This window comes from Mesoplodon bidens (assembly GCF_964165515.1).
Source record: "Mesoplodon bidens genome assembly, chromosome: 7".
Taxonomy (NCBI): domain Eukaryota; kingdom Metazoa; phylum Chordata; class Mammalia; order Artiodactyla; family Ziphiidae; genus Mesoplodon; species Mesoplodon bidens.
In genome coordinates this window covers 90461934-90483002 of record NC_138164.1, presented here as the reverse complement: position 1 = coordinate 90483002, position 21069 = coordinate 90461934, and the positions used below count along the sequence as shown (strand labels likewise).

General features: G+C 34.2%; 1 protein-coding gene across 1 annotated transcript in view; it reads left to right on the top strand.

Moving 5' to 3' along the window:
• Positions 1-21069, top strand: part of CCDC73 (coiled-coil domain containing 73) — a 137823-nt gene that overhangs the window by 58662 nt on the left and 58092 nt on the right. Inside the window, exons 4-7 of the mRNA XM_081240508.1 lie at positions 3367-3438; positions 5084-5119; positions 6057-6131; positions 19086-19124. Coding sequence (XP_081096634.1) covers positions 3367-3438; positions 5084-5119; positions 6057-6131; positions 19086-19124 — 222 coding nt within the window. The remainder of the gene's footprint in view (positions 1-3366; positions 3439-5083; positions 5120-6056; positions 6132-19085; positions 19125-21069) is intronic.

Here is a 21069-nt window from a genome sequence, read left to right as displayed (position 1 = left end):
ACAGTAGCCAGTGAAATCTAGACAACTTCTTAATTTTCTCTTAGTAACCAGCCTTGGAAAGTATTGAAGGGCTCATAATTTATCAGGAATGATAGATTTACCCTCTTGGGATAAATTATACCCTAAATAATGCACTTTATTCTTACAAAATAGTAAACTTTTTTCTGGAATTCTCTTGTCCTTTCTGAGCTAAAACAGTATGTAGATAAATGGAGTCAGTCTTAGAGCTCTCTTCATCTTTAGAACATAACGAAAGCTTGCCCACATATTGTATAAGTGTAGAGTTTACAGGGAGGTTTAAGGTCCCTAAGTTCCTCAGTAAACCACTGAGGCATAACTGTCCAGGTAAATTGTTGACTGTCCCAGGACAGAACAAACAGGTAAAACTATTTTGATCTAAAGGGATGCCATAAAAGCAGAACACAGATAAATATATAGTAGTAAAGTATGTAGAGTCAGGTGGCACTGAAGATAAAATAGTATCTGGGCTCAGTGAATTGGGGAAATTGATGTTTTATTTTATGGCCTTAAGGTCTTAAACAAATCTTCACCCATTGGGTTTTTGACTGGGGAACAAGTCAAAATTTTAAAACTGATATAGGTATGATTGATTCATCCTTCCTTTATTAGGCTTTAGGACAATTGACTTTAGTTCTTCTTCGTTTCTGGTTTTAGAGGTATTATATAAAGTTAAGTAGAGGTTTGGATGGGTCAATCTGAACCCTGCTGCCAATATCAGTTAAGACATTTTGCCCACAAAGAGTCCACTTCATGGAGATCTTTAATTTGGTTCCATGGTACACACAGGTACCTAAGTCAGTATCCAAATAAGCTATGATCTGATTGCGAATCGAATCCCCAGGAATCTTAAAAAAAAAAAAAAAAAAAAACTCCTCCAAAAAAACAGGAGTTTAATTTTTCAATTCTATTTGCATAGTAGATTCATATCTCTTAAGTTAATGGGTGTGGCGTCATAAAGGAGAAAATAATATTCCTCACTTGAGAATCCAAGGATAACGGTTATAGGCTAAAACGGGGCGAGTATCTTTGGATTATTAGAGATACGCCCTATTTGAGTAGCTCATTGACCCTGAGGGAAAGGTTATGTGATGTTGCCAGAGTTTATGGTGTGAATAAAATTTCAAGGTTTCTTTTAATATTTAGAGAAATTGCTCTTTGCAAGTTTGAGGAATAAATGGGAAGTTGGGTGTGTGTCAGAGCAGTGACATTGATTTGCCCACCTGATATTTTTTCCCTTCATTTTCTTAGCTAGTTCAGGATGTTTTTTTTCCCCAGTGTCTTTTATGCTTATAATAAGTATCTACAGGTGTTTTTACCATGAGACTCACTCCTCTCATGCTTGATGACTGGAGTGGGAGTATTAAATTGTTTTATCTGTAAGGGTACCAGTTTATTCTTCTTTTGTTCTAAGGCTTTTTGAAGATCTGAATTTGGAGATCTAGTAATGGGGCTGTTTCCCATTCCAGTTTTTGTTGCATATTAAATCTCCTATTTCTAGATTTACGGCTGTTCACAAAAAACCGGGAGAGAGCTGGAGTTCATATTTACTTCAGAATCTGCTCCTCAAAGAATTTATCCCTGAAGTGTCCTATAACTTCATTCTTTCCTTGTTTGCAGGAGTAGAGTCTAATATATTTTCATAAGAAAACTGGGCAGTATCCTCTGAAAAATTTTGTCCAATATCTACAGCTTTTCTAAATGTCTGGTTTCCGGAGAATTCCCTGACAGTCCAGTGGTTAGGACTCGGTGCTTTCACTGCCAGGGCCCGGGTTCATTCCCTGGTCAGGGAACTAAGATCCTGCAAGCTGCATGGTGTGGCCAAAAATTTAAAAATTAAAAAAAAAAATGTCTGTTTTCCTATGCAGTTTGGGATTTCCTAAGTCATTCTTGGGATCTTCTCACTTTGCCTTTTCTATTCTTTTTTTTTTTTTTTTGCCTCTGAGCATATGAACCAATTGATACAGACCTTGGAACTGGCAGTATTATTTTTCAAAATTAGTTATAGGAATTAAAATATTTTAAAGTAATTGCTAACTTCAGGAAAAATAAAAGTTGTATAAGAATAGAAATGTAGGGGCTTCCCTGGTGGCGCAGTGGTTGAGAGTCCGCCTGCCGATGCAGGGGACACGGGTTTGTGCCCTGGTCCGGGGGGATCCCACGTGCCGCGGAGTGGCTGGGCCCGTGGGCCATGGCCGCTGAGCCTGTGCGTCCGGAGCCTGTGCTCCGCAACGGGAGAGGCCACAACAGTGAGAGGCCTGCGTACCGCAAAAAACAAACAAAAAAGAAAAAAAAAAAAAAAGAATAGAAATGTAATCATGGGACTTCCCTGGTGGCGCAGTGGTTAAGAATCCGCCTGCCAATGCAGGGGACACAGGTTCAAACCTGGGTCTAGGAACAGTAGCCCCTGCTCGCTGCAACTAGAGAAAGCCCACGCGCAGCAACGAAGACCCAATGCAGCCAAAAATAAATAAATAAATAAATTTAAAAAAAAGAAGTGTAATCATGATATACCATATGGCTTAGCATTGGATAAAAATTGCAGTTATAAGAGTATAAATACTGACTATTGATTTAAGCCACAATTTTTATATAATTCTGTTGGAAGAATAGACGGAGGACATGCAGGATTATGGTTGTACAAGAAAGCTATCATATAGGAGGTCAGTAAGCTATGATATAGGAGGTCAGTAGATAAATTTTTTAAATTGTAGAATCATGGAGTAAGATAACAGAAGCATTTGAAAGTGGTTGCCAGTTTTAGCTCTAATTTTTTAAATTATGAGAATTATTTGATAAAAATAGAAGAAAAAATTCATTTTGAATCTAAAGGACAGGACACACAACTTCTACCAAAAAAAAGGTGGAGGGGAAAGAAATGGAATTGTATACATGGATTTTTTTTCAAAAATGCCCTGTGGTAGTTTTGGTTTTGTAAAAAATTATTTCAGTGAATTTAAAGAATCATATGTTACCATGTAAACATTTGTGCTTAGATAATAAAATTGGTTTTTTTTGAAACTAATAAGACTATAGTCTGCTTGTATATTAGACTTAATTTTAATAACTTTTGATGGAAGATATTTTCTTGAAGAAAACTTTAAAGTAAGCTATATTCAGAGTTTAAAATTTTAGAGAGCAACATGTTTTATCATGAAGAAGCAACTGGAAGCAAAATTATTGTATGCTGAGTCCATGACAGTTAAAAAAATCATAAAATTGTCATAAGTTGCATTTTAAGAGCATAAAATAATATGTGCAATGAATATGTTTAATTTGTGAACCCAATTAAAAATTAAAACTGAAAGTGGCTAGAATCTGTTTTAACTTTTCATGATTTTAAAATAGGAAACTCTTCAGAATCAAAAGGAAACATTAACAAAGCAACACAAAGAAGCAATGGCAGTTTTTAAAAAGCAGGTAATTTCATAAGGATAGACAAACATGACAGTTTTAAATATTGCACTTTTCCCACTTCTCATGAATATTATGACAGGTTGTTCTCCATACTCACTGAAGACAAAAAGGTTATTATTGGAAGCAGGAAATAAGGTTATTTTAAATCACAACTGATAATAATGTAATGTAGTAGAATGATTTAGTTAAGGAAAGAAATTAGGAATACTATTTTCTTGGAGATGTGTTTTTATTGGTCCTAAATAAAATATGTTAGTGATATGTGTGTTCTTGCTCTTTCTCTCCCTTCTCCCTTTTCTGTCTTTAATTAACATATCCTAGGAGCTTACCTTTTCCACATTACTCCTTTACCCAAGCTAACATTATAACATTGGTGAAAAGCTGAAATGCAAGTAGGGAGATAAAAAGGATGAAGATATGTGATTATCATGCACCTCCATAAATATCAACTACTAACAACTAAGAAAGATCAGTAGAAGAATTGAAAAAAAAATTTTAAAGAAATGAAGAACAACTCTTCTGTTATTTTGAATTCTATAGCTCTTCTTTACTACCTCACATTTCTCTTCAGTCTCTAATTATAAAATGTAAGTGTAAGAAATGTGCTTATGGAAAATGTACTCTGGAAGTGCTTTTCCTTATAGCCATGCCAACATCACCATTTTTTTTCCTTTTTCCTTCCCCCTTTTTTGTTTTTATCTCCATACAAGTGTGTGTGTTTAGAGAGAAATGCATAAAAAAAATAAACCTATATAACCTAATCACTAGTGGGTTAAGGTTATTGGTAATTTACACTGTAGTGTGGATTTGTTTAAGCAGATGATAAACTTCCTTATAGTCTGAAATTGGCTTTACCTAAGTTATGAGAGTTTTAATTGAAGGGTAAGGAAGCAGAAACCAAATGTGCAGCATAGTATTCTTTAGGCGAGAGCAGTTCTATGTCTCTGTTACCACAAGGGACTCTGGGCAAGAAAGAATATCCAGGTAATTGAAGGGTAGAAGAGAAAGTGCTACTGGGTTCTTTTTTTTTTTTTTTTTAATTTCTTTTCTTCTTTTCTTTCTCTTTAAAAAAAAAGGATTCTTGAAGGTAAGTGAGGAATATGGAAAATGAGATGGAGAAATTCCAAAGAAAAGTTTTATTTCTTGACAACTTTGCCTAGTATCCTTGTGTTGCTTGGAATATTTAATTAGTTTCCTTTGGCAAGTTCACCTTAGTTTTTCTGTTTTAAAATGCCATTATTTATTTATTAGACTAACACATGCATTTAAAAAAAATTTCAGAAAATACTGTCAGTGCAAATACAAATGATACCAATTTTATAAAAGTATGCCTTCAGAAAATGTTATATGTTATTGTTTATGAGTAGATGGCAAAATATTGAAACATTTAAAAAAAACTGGAGGGAAAAAATGAACTTTCAAGGATGATTGGTGCTCTGATCGTGAGATTAAATTGTTCATTTTCTTTGGTGACTATCTTTTTTCCCCCTTTTATTATTTATTTTCTCAGTGTAAAAGTAGCATAATCACATTGTACTAAGTTCAAACAATATAGACATGTAAAACATTTCTGTAGTCTCACTGACCAGTGTAAATCACTGGTAACATTTCACTTACCTGTATTTTAATTTTTAAAATTCTTTATCAGTTGCAAATGAAGATGTGTGCCTTGGAAGAAGAAAAGGTATATATTAATTTTTTAATAATTTGAAACGTAGTTTAAATGCATTTAATTATCAGTTGTTCACCATAATGGAAAGGAGCATTGGTAATAAACAAATAGAGACTGTTAATTTCTTAAAATTTTAGAAACAGAAAGGACCTAAGGGAATCATGTTACTTGAGCGCTTATCATTTTACATTTGAGAGTACTGAGGTCTAGTAAGATATAAATGACTTCCTGAAGCTCCCATTTTGAAGTGGCAAAGCTGGGACTAGAACCTAGATTTCTTTAGCCCCTAAATTAATGCTCTTTCCACTATACTGCAGTGTTTCTATTAAGTATAATATATTTTTAGTGCCATTTTCAATGAAACTACCTTCTTTAAAAAACAGTAAGATGATTTGCATCTGCATGCAGACCAACAGGAAAAGAGTATACAACTCTGAACAATGCTAGAAATTCATCTGGCATTAAATGTTTTCTCTAGCTATTCAGTAGTTCATACATGTTTTTATTATATCAAAGGACATGTCATTTATAATATTAAAACTTAGAGTAATTTTTAGCAAAAGACTTTCTTTAAAATTTTTCTCATATCCTTATATTTATAAAACAAATGTACTTGTGTCTTATTGATTAGAATATATTTATTCTAGCCATATGAATTAAATACTTAATTATATAGTATCCATAAGTTCTCAGGAATGCTCTACTGATAAAATGATTTATTGTTATAATGTGATTTTCCATTTCCTGATATTTGTAACCTTGTATAGACCTTATTGTAATTTTATGATATCTTGAAGTCATTAGAAATATAAGTTGTAGTACAGATACATTTTAAAATTCTGTGAAGTATTAGGTTTCAAGTAGAGATTTTGGTTCTTGAACTCTTGTTTTCCCTGTTAATAATGTCACTTACATTGGAAAGTACTGAAATATAGTTTTTTACTTGAAGGGAAAATATCAACTTGCTACAGAAATAAAAGAAAAAGAAATAGAAGGATTGAAGGAAACATTAAAGGCATTACAGGTAATGTAACTTAGTATTGCTTGAAAAGTAATTTGGTATTTTAGCATTATATCAGTAAAATGCTGTAAACATGTAGTGTAGCAAAGTGAAGCTGAAAAAAATTCATATATCATATATAATTTAGTACTTTTTCCTGAGAGCCTTGGATTTCAAATTAGTAGGATTTTTGCTTTATCTTTTATTTTAAAAGGAAATATTAACATAACTTTCATTATTTCTCACAGTAATATAATTAGATATATGTTATTTTTAGCACTTTATAAATGACAAAAGCAAGTTAGGCCTATATATTATAACTGATTTATCCATGGTCCTTAAAAATTAACATAAAATAGCATTTATTGGGCTTCCCTGGTGGCACAGTGGTTGAGAGTCCACCTGCCGATGCAGGGGACCACGGGTTCGTGCCCCGGTCCAGGAAGATCCCACATGCTGCGGAGCGGCTGGGCCCGTGAGCCATGGCTGCTGAGCCTGTGCGTCCGGAGCCTGTGCTCCGCAACGGGAGAGGCCACAACAGTGAGAGGCCCACGTACCGCAAAAAAAAAAAAAAAAAAAAAGCATTTATTGTTATTATTTGCTAAGTACTATGCTTATTTTCTACAAATACAAAGATGAAGGAAACATCACTTTGCCTTTAAGTCATTCAGTCTCATACGGAGGTATGAGGTATACAACAGAATACAGAGGTATACAACAGATGATGAATCATTCAATACACATTTATGAAGGTCTACTATGTGCCAAACCCTGCTCTAAGCACTGGGAATACAGCTGTGAGTAAAAGGGTCAAAAACCTCTGCCCTTGTGGAGTTTACATTCTAATGGAGAAGACAAACAATAAAAAGAGATAAAAAGTGAAATAGAGATTGTTGGGGGAAAAGATATTCACATGATTTCAGAGTATCACCCTATAGATAATACTAATTACAAAGAGCAAAGTAATTTTTTTTACAGTGGAAGGATCTTGATGGTTACTACCTGAATCAGGTAATTCACACTGTAGTGTGGATTTGTTTAAGCAGTTGACAAGCTTTCTTCCTTTAGTCTGATAACAGTAGTACAAAGATTCCTTTTCTCCACATCTTTACCAGCACTTCTTATCTCTTGTCTTTTTGATCACAGCCATTCTGATAGGTGTGAGGTAATCTCATTGTGAGTTTGATTTGCATTTCCCTGATTATTAGCGATGTTGAGCATGTTTTCATATACCTGTTGGTCATTTGTATGTCTTTCTTTGAGAAATGTCTGTTTAGGTCCTCAGCTCATTTTTTAATTGTGTTATTCGGAGTTTTCTGCTATTGAGTGTGTATATGACTTCCTGCTACATTTTGGATATTAACTCCTACTCAGATACATGATTTGCAAATGTTTCTCCCATTGCGTAGGTTGCCTTTTCACTCAGTTGATTATTTCCTTTGCTCTGTAGAAGCTTTTTAGTTTCATGCAGTCCCCCATGTCTATTTTTGCTTTTGTTGCCTGTGCTTTTGGTGTCATGTCTAAAAAATCATTGCCTAATGTTGAGAAGCTCTTTTCCTAGATTTACTTCTAGAAGTTTTATGGTTTCAGGAGTTATGTTTAAGTCTTTAATCCATTTTGAGTTGATTTTTGTTTATAGTATGAAATTTTGTCTATTGCATGAGGTAAGGGTCCAGTTTAATTGTTCTACATGTGGATATCCAGTTTTTCCAACACCATTTATTGAACACTATCCTTTCTCCATTATGTGCTCTTGGTGTCCTTGTCGAAGATCAGTTGGCTACAGATATGTGGATTTATTTCTGGGCTCTCTATTCTGTTCCATTGGTCGATATGTCTCATGTTGGTTTTGGTTTTGCTTTCGTTTTGTTTCTTGTCCTTACCATGCTGCTTTGATTACTGTAGCTTTGAAATATATTTTGGAATCAGGAAGTATGATGTCTTCAGTTTTGTTCATCTTGCTCAGATTGCTTTGGCCATTCAGGGTCTTTCATGATTCTATATAAATTTTAGGATTGTTTCTTCTATTTCTGTAGAGACTGGCATTGTGATTTTGATAGGGATTGCACTGAATCTGTAGATCACTTTGGGTAATACAGACATTTAAACAATATTTAATTTTCCATCCATGAACACAGTATGCCTTTACATATATCTGTGTCTTTTAAATTTCTTTTATCAGTGTTTTATAATATTCAGTGTACAGACCTTAACCACTCTGCTTAAATTTGTTCCTAAATATTTTATTCATTTTGTTGCTATTGTGATTATTTTCTTAATTTTCTTTTCAAATAGTTTGTTGTTTGTGTATAGAAATGTGGCTGATTTTTGTATGCTGATTTTGTATCCTCAATTTTACTGAATTCATTTATTAGTTCTAACAGTTTTTTTGTTGTCTTTAAGGTTTTCTACATGTATGATTATGTTACCTTCAAATAGAGGTAATCTTACTTATTCCTTTGTGATTTGGATGCCTACATAAGAGTAGTCAAGAGACTACTCTTATGATCCTTTTTATTTCTGAGGCATCCATTGTAATGTCTCCTTTTCATTTCTAATTTTGTTTATTTGATTCTTCTGTCTTTTTCTTAGTCTAGCTAACAGTTTGTCAATTTTACTTATTCTTCCAAGAAACCAACTCTTAATTTTGTTTTTTTTCAATTGTTTTTGTATTTGCTATTTGATTTATTTCTGTTCCAATCTCTATTATTTTCTTCCTTCTGCCGATTTTGGCCTAGTTCTTCTTTTTCTTGTTGTTTGAGATGTAAAGTTAAGTTGTTTATTTGAGGTTTTTTTTTTTTAATGTAGGCATTTATCATTAGGAAATCTCCTGTTAGTATTGCTTTTGGTGCATCCATAAGTATTGATATGTTGTGTTATTGTTTTTGTTTTGTCTGAGATACTTTTAAAATTCTCCTTTTTTTTTTAACATAACGAATGTTCAAGAGTATGTTGTTTAGTTTCCATGTATTTGGGAATTTTCCTGTTTTCTTACTGTTAATGATTTCTAATTTTATTCCACTGTGATCAGAAAAGATACTTGGAATGATTTTGATCTTCTCAAATTTAAGACTTTTTTGATGACCTATCACATAAAAGGTGACTTTTCTGTGATACACCATATGATAGACATATGATCTATCCTGGAGAATGTTCCATGTGTGCCTGAGAAGAATGTGTATTCTTCTATTGAGTGAAAAGTTCTGTATATGTCTATTAGGTCCATTTAACCTGTAATGATGTTCACATCAACTATTTCTTTATTGATTTTCTGCCTGGATATTCTATCCATTATGGAAAGTGAGGTATTGGAGTCTCCTACTATCATTGTAGTTTTGTCAGTTTCTCTCTTCAGATCTGTTGATGTTTGCTTTGTACATTTAAGTGCTCTGATGTTGGGTACATATATACTTATTATATCTTCCTGTTGAATTGACTCTTTTTTTTTTTTTTTTTTTTAAAGAAGATGTTGGGGGTAGGAGTTTATTAATTTTTTATTTTTATTTATTTTTGCTGTGTTGGGTCTTCGTTTCTGTGCGAGGGCTTTCTCCAGTTGTGACAAGCGGGGGCCACTCTTCATCGCGGTGCGCGGGCCTCTCACTATCGCGGCCTCTCTTGTTGCGGAGCAAAGGCTCCAGATGCGCAGGCTCAGTAGTTGTGGCTCACGGGCCTAGTTGCTCCGCGGCATGTGGGATCTTCCCAGACCAGGGCACGAACCCGTGTCCCCCGCACTAGCAGGCAGACTCTCAACCACTGCGCCACCAGGGAAGCCCTGAATTGACTCTTTAGCATTATAGAATGACCTTCTTTGTCTCTATAGACAGTTTTGACTTAAAGTCTATTTTATCTGATATAAGTTTAGCCACCCCTGCTTTCTTTTGGTTACTCTTTGGTATATCTGTTTCATCCTTTTACTTTCAGTCTACATGTGTCCTTAAATCTACAGTGAGTCTCTTACAGATGTATCATTGGATTTAAAAAAAATTTGTTTAGCCACTCTGTGCCTTTTTATTGGAGAGTTTAATCCATTTACATTTAAGTAATTATTGATAGGTGTGGAATTAATGTTGTCATTCTGTTGATTGTTTTCTGTTTTAGTTGTGTTGTACATCTCTTCCTCTCTTGTCTTCTTTTGTTATTTGATGTTTTTTATGGTGATTTTTAAAATTCTTCTCCTTTTATCTTTTGATGGTGTTCCATAAATCTTATGGCCTTTCTTCACCCTCTTTCATTCTTTTTTCTTTTCACTGGATAATTTAAAATGATCTGTCTTTGAGTTCACTGGTTTATTTCTTTTGTTCCATTGAGTGTGCTGTTGAAACTATTACATTTTTCATTTCATTCATTGTGTTCTTCAGCTCTAGAATTTTTTTGGTTCTTTCCTTATGACTTCTGTCTCTTTATTGAACTTCTCATTTTATTCATGTAATATTTTCCTGATTTTTTTGAGTTATCTATCTGTGTTGTCTTGTAGTTTGCTGAGCTTCTTTAAAACAGTTATTTTGAATTCTTTGTCAGGTAGTTCATAGATCTCCAGTTCTTTGGGGACACTTCCTGGAAATTTGTAGTATTCCTTTGATGGTGTCATATTTCCTTGATTTTTTGTGTTCCTTGTAGCCCTTTGTTGGTGTTTGTGCATTGAAGGAGCAGTGACCTCTTTCAGAGTTTTTGGACTAGCTCTGGTGGGTATAAACCTTGACCTACTGGTAGATGTGAGGATCCTGGCTGGGTGGCATATGTGGTGGTGCCAGGTGTAGTGCTGGGTCTAGCAGCTCTGGCTTGGCTGGGGAGCAGTGATGCTTCTGGTTCCAAGAAAGGGCACAGTGGCCTGGGCTCCAGGCAGCTCCATCAGCTCAGGTAGGTGTAGACATTAGCAAAGAGTGTAAGTGTCCTTGGAAGTGAAAGCTGCTGGTGTCCATGGTAGTGATGAGGGCTGTTGAGGTCCTTGGTGGTGCAGGCTGCTGGTGTCTTCCTGCACTCCTTTTCTCCCATTTGGGAGGAGTTGTTGCTGAGGGCATTTCTTTTGGTGCCAGCTGTGTGAACCTAGAGGATGGAATGACACAGGTGAAATGCTTCCTATACTTTTCTATTCAGACATCCTTGTTTTTTTATGCTCTACTGGGTTGCCGCAGCTTCTTAATTATACTCCAGAGCTCTTCCAGAACTATTTTCATTTGTAGGTACTTGTTAAATCATGTGTGGGGGGGTGGGAAGGCTGGGACCTCCTGGTCTACCATCTTTCTGATATCACTCCCATGAATTTTTCATATTTCTCTGAAATAAGCCCTTTTTGTTTGTATTCTGGGCTTCAGATTGTTCCTTCAGTTTGTCATTTGTATTTTGATTTTGTTTGTTTGGCTTTTTGTTTAACATTTGCTATAAATTATTTATTTTCCTTTTACGGCTTTTGGAGTTTGTCATGGTTAGAAAGGCATTCACAACTACAAAGTTATAAAAAGGATTTGTCAATGTTTTCTTTTATTACATCTAAGTACTCAAATTTTACATTAGATCTTTGATCATTTGAAGTTTATCTTTGTAACACAGTATGAGATACAGATCTAAGTCTATATTTTTTCAGGTTGTTATTCAGTTGTCTTAACACTATTTAGATTCTCCTCATTTGAGATATTAAGGAATTTTTATTTTGGATTTCATTTGTTACTTTGATGTAACAAAGTGAATAAAAATTAAGTACAACAAAATGTCAATTGGTTCCAAGAAGAATGTTTTTAATAAAAAGAAGGGCATGGATTCCATGCCTCAATTTGGATAAACTAGAGGTTGGAAGATATTAGTGATACAGTAAAGAATCCTTACATCTTGTTTGTTCAACAACAACAGCAACAAAGCAGTAAGTGATTCGAAACTCCAGAGAAAACAGATTACCATATAACTAAGGCATAAAGTAAATTAAAATTTGGGATGGTTTTGAGCAATTGATGGGTTAAAACAAGAGAAGATATTTAGGTCCTGACCCTAGTAAAATCATCCTTCATGTAGCACATTGGACCTATACGAAGGAAATGTGGTGTTAATACCCTGTTGGGCTTTGCATTAAGCAATATCTATATTGATTGTAAGAACATAAACACTGTTGACTTCCAGTTTTTAGAATTACCCTATAAGCAAAGCATGGGAGACTTAATTATGGTTACAGAACAAAACTGAAATGTTACTAACCTTGTTGATGAAAAAGTAAAGGTGCAGTGAGATGAAGTTGATGGTGATATCCAGAAATATTCTTTAAAGTTGATGGAAAAGAAATAGAGGTTTAAGGCTACTATTTAAAGTTTATGTAGTTATACAGTTTAGTGATTCTTATCATACCTCATATATCCAGTTTAAAATGATCCCTGTAGGTAAACGTTTTTTTTTGTTATTTAAATTAAAAAGTTGTTCTTATAATTGAGTACACCGAAATTACCATTATAGCTATTATAGAAGACTCTAATGTGTTTTCTTACAGTATCTTGAACTAGGCATAACTTACCTCTTATTTCTGAATAAATCTTGAAAAAGTGTTACTTTTTTTCCTACTAAAATGTTGTCAGTAAAGAAATATGCCAATTTTGTTATAAGTGCTTTGTTATTTTAGCACTTTTTCTTAAATTGTTTCATTTGATACCACTCATGCATGTTTAATTATCTGGATAATGTAATGAGTATTTTCAAATCAAAAGAAATGTCTTCATATGGCTGACCCTCTGTGCAAGAGCTGTAAGGATTTGTTTTGCCTTGTTCAGCCCGTGACATAGTACAGGTGATGTATATGTTACTTTATGGCTGGATGAACATGATATATGAACAGTGTAGAACAATGAAGATACTTCTGGTGTTTCCCCTCCAAGTTAAAGAAAAAAACCTTCCTTTTTAATTATGGATCTGATATAAATCCATTAGGCAAAGAAAGTCCACAGCCTCTTAACCATCATGTAGGAAACTCCCTCCCTCCTTTACTTAGGTTGCTACTTTTTTCCTTTCATGAGGTTGTGCCTACCATGTGCAGGAATAAGAAATCAGATAATTACTTTTCTTGAAAAGCTCATAGCCAAGCCACTCTACCTACTAAATTCTAAAATAAAACAAATAGACACAAAACCACAACACACCAAAAGCTGAATTATTTTTCCTTTAATGGATTCTTTTTTTTCTTTTTGGTGGTACGCAGGCCTCTCACTGTTGTGGCCTCTCCCGCTGTGGAGCACAGGCTCCAGACGCGCAGGCTCAGCGGCCATGGCTCATGGGCCCAGCCGCTCCGCGGCATGTGGGATCTTCCCAGACCGGGGCACGAACCCGTGTCCCCTGCATCGGCAGGCGGACTCTCAACCACTGCGCCACCAGGGAAGCCCCAATGGATTCTTTGAATGTGTTTAACTTCTATTTAAAATGGTACCTTGTTACTTGATTTTAAAGGGATTAGTTAGGGCTTCCCTGGTGGCGCAGTGGTTAAGAATCTGCCTGCCAGTGCAGGGGACACGGGTTTGTGCCCTGGTCCGGGAAGGTCCCACATGCCATGGAGCAACCAAGCCCATGCATCACAACTACTGAGCTTGCGCTCTAGAGCCTGCGAGCCACAGCTACTGAAGCTCCCACACCTAGAGCCCATGCTCTGCAACAAGAGAAGCCACCACAATGAGAAGCCCACACACCACAAGGAAGAGTAGCCCCTGCTCACCACAACTAGAGAAAGCCCACGTGCAGCAGCAAAGACCCAACGCAGCCAAAAATAATAAATAAATAAAATTTTAAAAAAATATATACATATTAAAAAAAATAATAAAGGGATTAGTTAGAGCAGGGCAACCTGCTTATATCTAAGTTACCTGACAAATTAAACTTTGTTTATGTAAACAGTATGCCTAAGGGCTAAATTTTGCTGAGTATCCTGTAGATTTTAAATAAATTATTTCTGCCTATTAAAGACTTACTATTATACATGATCCTGTGGTAAGACTCTTCATCTTCTTGAACCTCGATTTTCCTTTAGGTAAAACGAGGAAATTGAAATACATCAGCATTTCCCAAACTGGACCATTTTGTGAAGCAATAACATCATATTCTCTACTCTACTTCACTTAATTTTAAACTTACTGAATTTATAAATTAAGACATTAATTCCTCTCACAGAACTGAAGACATATTTAATACATAATGTGTTATTTCTACTATTGAATCTTTATCTTATTACGCCTTACCTAACCACAGTGATAAAAGGGAACTAAATTCCTGGAGCTTTGACTGCGCATTTATCCTTAAGGAATTCTTAGATATTTGGAAATTTTGTAGTTTGGAGAATCATAAACTTACAGAGATGTTAGAAATACATTACAGAGAACTATTTTCCTGGATGATTTAAAAGTAATACGCCAGGGACTTCCCTGGTGGTCCAGTGGCTAAGACTCTGTGCTCCCAATGTAGGAGGCCCGGGTTTGATCCCTTGTCAGGGAACTAGATCCCACATGCCGCAACTAAGACTTCACATGCTGCAACTAAAAGATCCCACATGCTGCAGTGAAGATCCCGCATGCCACAACTAAGACCCGACGCAGCCAAATAAACAAATATTTTTTAAAAAATAAAAGTAGTATGCCAATCTGATGCCCTGTCACCCCAATACTGTAATATCTCTCCTATAATCAAGGACATTCTCCTACAAAACCATAACACAACCATAAAATCAGGAAGTTAGCACTGATATATAATTGTAAATTAATTCTCATGCCCCATTCAGGTTTCACCAATTGTCCTAGCAAAAGAATCCAGTTTAGAATCTTATGTTGCATTTAGTTGTCATGTCTCTTTGATCTCTTTCAGTCTGGAACAGTTCCCCAGTCTTTGTATGATTTTAATGCCTTTGAAACTCTTGAAGATCACAGTCTAGCTATTTTGTAGAATGTCCCTCAATTTCTGTTTGGTTTTTTTTTTAATTGAAGTATAGTTGATTTACAGTGTTGTACCAATCTCCCTCCGTTTCTGTTTGGATATTTCCTCATGATTAGAGTTAGTTTATGCATTTTTGGCAGGAATATTACAGAAATAAGGCCTTATTCCTATAATTGAATTCTATCAGATAGCTGATGATTTCAGTTTGTCTTATTATTGGTGATGTTCACTTTGAACATTTGATTCAGGTGGTATCTGACAAGTTTCTCCACTGGAAAGTTACTCTTTTTCCCTTTCTAATCAGAGTATTTTATAAGCAGGTACTTTGAATAGAAATGTTCTGTTTCTCTCCAAACATTTAATATATTCATTTATTTATATCAGTTTAGAATAGTCGTTTCTTATTTTATTCAATGGATAAAAATCTGTGACTATCATTATTTATTTTGATCCTCACATTATCATTAGTTTGGCCAGTAGGAGTCCATTCAGGCTGATTTTTAGTCTTTTGGACATGACTTTATCATTCTTTCAACACTTTCCTGCTCTCAGGTAAAAACAAAATGTTCCAGGATCACCTTGTAGTTTACGTAACCTTGCCCTGGAATGCAGCATTTCTCCACATTGCCCTGGTTCCTTTTAGTGGAAAATGGAATGTAGACACCCAGATCTGGGCACTCTTACACTCACTACTATTGGGGTGTCATTGGTCTCAGACCTTCTTAGTAGACAGAGCTAGGGAATCTATGTATGTATTTATATACACACAAATATATAAACACACATTTATAATTATGTTTGTTTCTCTATCAATCTATACATGTCAAAAACCATGAATTCACATTACTTCCATTTCCAATCCAAAACCATAAGGTTAATTTTAATTTATTTCCCTTCCATATTTATATATTTCTTTTCTGTTACAGTAAGAAATATGACTTCCTTTATTCTTAATATATTTACTTATTTGACAAATTACCCTGTATGTGACCAGGCCACCATTCTGCTAGTCCTTCCTAATGTGGATGCCTTCTTCTCCCTGCTTCAACTCTGATACCTGGGTTGCCCTTTTTCAGCACTGCCTACTAAGCACCCTACTCAGCTTTTGACTCCCCATTCAGGCCTGATACCCTGTTCTGGAATGCTGCCACCACTACCCCTTCACCTCTTCCCCACCTAATGAACTTGGGACTGAATTGTTCAGGAAGGGGAGGGGTTAAATATTTTTAGCACAGTATTTAAAGGACTTTATTCCCAAGTAACATAAATCCCGTTAATTTAATGGGAAAATAGATTTGCTCTAAACAAATGTACTTTACAGTCAACTTTTCATAAAATTTTCCAAAAAGTGAAGGATAGCTATAACTAGGAAAACATTTGTACTTTATCTTTCAAATTGCTTTCTGTTGTTAATACACTAATTAGTGTTAGTATAGTTTTGTTCCAGTATTAGAAAGCTGCCTATATCTGGTATTATAAACCAGTTTTATGTGATTTCAGAATGAATAATCATTATATAGAACATCTATAAAAATATTTCATGTCAATCTAGTTATGTTACTTTCAAATTTGACTTATTTGACACAGGAATGCAGCTACATGGTAGTTTTTTAAGTTGGAAAGTGCTCTAGAGGTGTTGATAAAATAGAGCTGTGAATCATGGTTCAGAAAGAATAAAATGCAGAGATATTAATGTTTGAAGAACAGTGACCTGAAAGAATTTGGTAAATTTGCTCTACATTTATCAGTTTTATCTTTGGCTAATGGTAGCTGTGTTAGTGAAGGTTCAGTGAAACAGAACCTGTATATATAGAGAGAGAAAGAAAGAGGTTGATTGATTGATTATGAAGAACTGGCTCACACAATCACACAATTACGGAGACAGAGAAGTGCCATGATCTGTTGTCTGCAAGCTGGAGATTCTGGAAAGCTGGAGGTATAATTCCAGTCTGAGTCCCAAGGCCAGTCTTTTTTTTTTTCCTCTTATTTTTCTAGATGACCTCTACCTTTTTACTTTGCTTTTGTCTGTATGCCTTAAAAATACTCTGATCTCATCCAGTCTCATTTCTTTAAAATGGGGTCTACATGCAGAGGGCTTCCAAATGTATATATCTCCAGCCCCAACTCCAGCCTGGATTGACTATTGGATGTCTAAAAGACATCTCAAACTTGACATGTCCAAAACTAAGTTCCTAAAATCTCGCCCTGAAAGCTAACTAACTTATTTGTCTTTTCTGTTTTTGTTAATTACAACTCCTGTTGCAGATTTCTTTCAGCTTTTCCCTCAGAGTATATCCAGAATCTGACCACTTCTCACTACATCTACTACTAACACCCTAGTCCTCTTTCATCATCCTCTTTCATCTCAAGTGCAGTAGTTTATTAAGTGTTCTTCCTGCTTCCACTTCTGTTCTCCTTCAGTTTTAATATAACAGTCAGAGTGATCCTTTCAAGGAGTAAGTCAGGCTCTGTCACAGAGTCTGGGACTCTTCAGTGGCTTCCTGTCTCATTCAGAGTAAACCATTATTATGCACCACAAGACCTACAGTGATTTGGCCCTACCTCCTCTCCTACTCTTCTGTGAACTCATCTTTTGCTGTTCTTCCCCTTGCTTACTAAATCTTCCAGCCACATTGGCTTCTTTGCTGTTCTTTGAACACACAAGACATTTTCCCACCTTAGGGGCTTTGCACTTGCTGGAATACTCTTCCTTACTTTCTGTTGAATCTTTACTCAAAAGTTGCCCTCTCAGAAAGGACTTTCCTGGCCATCCTATATAATCCCCTTCCCTGATTTATTATTTTTCCTTAGCACTTATCAATATCTAATAGAACTATATATTTTAACTTATTTATATTGCTAATTATCTACATTCCCCAGAATTTAAGCTGGACAGGATTTTTTGGTCCAATACTATACCCCCAATGTCTACATTAGTGCTTTACTTTAGTAAGCATTCAATATTTGTTGAAGAAATGAATCACACATAACTCATTCCACCAAAATGAAATAAAATTATTAGTTTGTTCAAGGCAGTATGCTAAAAATCTATTTCACAGGAAATGTGAGGTAATTTTAAGAACTTTTGCTTAAATTTTAGCAAATATTAGGTGAGTTTAAGTAAATAAGCACCCATACATGGCTAGTTGGAGTTTAACTTGGTCCACCATTCTGGAGGACTATGCGTGTAATAACAATTGTTAAGTCTATAAAAATGAACAAATCTTAGGAGTCCTGCTTCTTGGAATTTATTATGCTAAAATGAATAACTACAGAGTTTTCTTGGTACAGCATGTTTATTTCAGAATTCTTTCATAGAACTGAAAACTCGGTAAATCTACAAAAATGAGAGTGATTTGATAAACTATGGTATAAAGTTAAACAGTGGAATACTGTGTAGCCATTAAAAACTTGCGTCGTAGATTAATTTGTAATATAAAAATGTTTGCTATATATTAAGTAAAAATAGGTTACAAAAGAGTACATATATTATTATTCTACCCACTACTGACTCTCTTTTAAAGTATAAATACATAGAAAAATATCTGGAAGTACCACAGTATTAATGATTGTTATTTCTGGGTTGCGAGATGGTTTGTTTAAGACAATGTTTTTCCCCTATGCTTATCTATTTTATCAAAATTTTTTCAACGAAGAGCTAATATTAAGTAGCAAACTCTCCTAAGATTTTCTTGCTGTCCTTCTTGCTTTATTTTTCTTCATAGTAGTTGTCACTCTCTAAACTTTTGTACTTTTTACTTATATTTTATTGTCTGTCTACCACCACCCCCACTAGACAGAAAGCTTGTTACGGGCAGGGACTTTGTTCATTGTTGTATCCCAGGATTCTAGGAAAATGGCTGGCATATAGTAGGTGCTCCATAAATATGTGTTGAATAAATAAATAAATGTATTGTTTTTGTTATAGGGAATAAAGTTATGATAAGTAACATTTTGAAAAAGTGTCACTGGAAAAAAGTGCATATAAGATACACGTCACATTATATAACATACAATTTTAATATCAGAAGGAATTTATGACAAATAACTAAAAAGTTTTCATGAGATTTTTTTCCCCTTATTTTTTTCAAGGTTTCTAAATATTCTTTACAGAAGAAAGTGAGTGAAATGGTAAGGAAATTTCAAAATATACACCCACCCCAGATTAGTACATAATGTGCACAGTATTTTTGTCAATATTAATGTGACATTTATTGTAAAAAAAAAAGTTGAAACTGGATATTAATATCCCCTTTAAAGGGCTGAATTACAATTTCAGATATAGCTTAAATGAATTTATTTCACAAATTTATTTCCATATAGTGTTTACATGTTATAAAATAAATTTAACACAGTTCCCAAATTATTGGTAGAGGTCTTATATGAAAATTGAACAACAAAGAAGTGAAAACAACAGAATTCTGAAACCCCTTACTTTAATAATATCTTTTCTAGGTATTTGTGTAAACACGTAGTTATTACTTTTAGCCTGAAAAATTGAAATAATATGAAGTAGCATTTGAATACTACACTTGGGATATGGTACTCATCCTTTGTCATTCAACAAGTGTTAATTTGTTGTGCATTCCTCTTCTGTAGTATATTAAAATTAATATTTACATTTTTACAGCATAACATTTTATGAAATATTTACTTTGATATTCTATCTTTCTATCCCTGTTTGATTCAGAAGAATTTTTTTCTCTGTATTTTTGATTGAGCAAAATTCTCCCATATCTACTTATATCTTCAGAGGGCTTCTTGGGTGGGTTTATGCTATTTCGTTCTTCCTTCTTTGGAGCAGACTGTAAGGCAAGTAAAAATAATTTTTGAGTAAGGTTTATGTATTATATCTATGAGAAGTAAGAAATGAGAGATCATTCCTTATGACGTTAAATACAAAAATATAAAGTAAGTATTTTGATTCTTGAAATGTTTTGGTGTGTTAGAAAATAAAAGAGCCATAGGAAGATTGCTAAGCTTGATTGAATAAAAGATGTGAAAATTCTGTCATTGTTCAACTGGAAGGACTACAGATAATATTGTCAGACTATTTTAAACTATGATTTTAATTAAGGAGCTGAAAAACTAGATTCTGGTTTAGCTTTAAGTACCATGACATTTGTACTGAAAGTCATCTTCAACGCTACAGTGGTTTTACACAAAATATAGTGAAATTGAATAATGTACCCTCTGACCTGGGAGATAAGGCTACAAGTTAAAGATCAAAGGCAACATAAAATGTGTTTTATTCCACTTTAAAATTTCATCAAACAGATACTTATAATCTTAAAAAAAATGGAAACATGCAATATACTTTTGATAGTTTTTGGTCACTTTTGAGCATTTTGTTAATGTGAATTTAAGACTCTTAAGCACCTACTAAAATTTGAATTATAGTTATATTTTTTCTGACAGTTCAAAGCATTAAATAAATCACTTTGCATTAAAATAATTTTATATATTGATAGATATACAATATTTCATGCCAATTTTGGCAGAATATTATGTATATTTTAGATGATGGATTTAAAAGTTAAAAATAAACCTTGTTCTAAACATTCTTACATTATTCTTTTTACATTATTCTTATATAATTCAGGTGACCTTTTCTTTATACAAAGAACTAAACAGTCTTACATTATTCTTTTTACATTATTCTTATATAATTCAGGTGACCTCTTCTTTATACAAAGTACTAAACAGTATTCAGTAATGCAGTTAATTTTATTCAAATCAGCACATTACCCTTTTATATTGATATTATTTGACTATGTGCAAGACATGAAACAAGATGGTCACTTGTGCCAAGGCAGGACTTTGGGGAGCAATTGATAAGTGTGCCAAAAGAAATAATTTTAAAAGTAGTATTAAGACACTTTTAAAGAAGTTCATGATTTACTATAGGCAAGCTCTTAACTACTAGTAAATTTCTGTCTTGTGGGAATTCAATAAGGTGATTTTCATGTAGAGGTGGTATGTCTCTAGATAAATTAATGCAATTATGAATGGAAAGATTCATCTATCTCTAAAAGTACCCAAATCTCTTGAACAAATGATCACATTGATCATTACC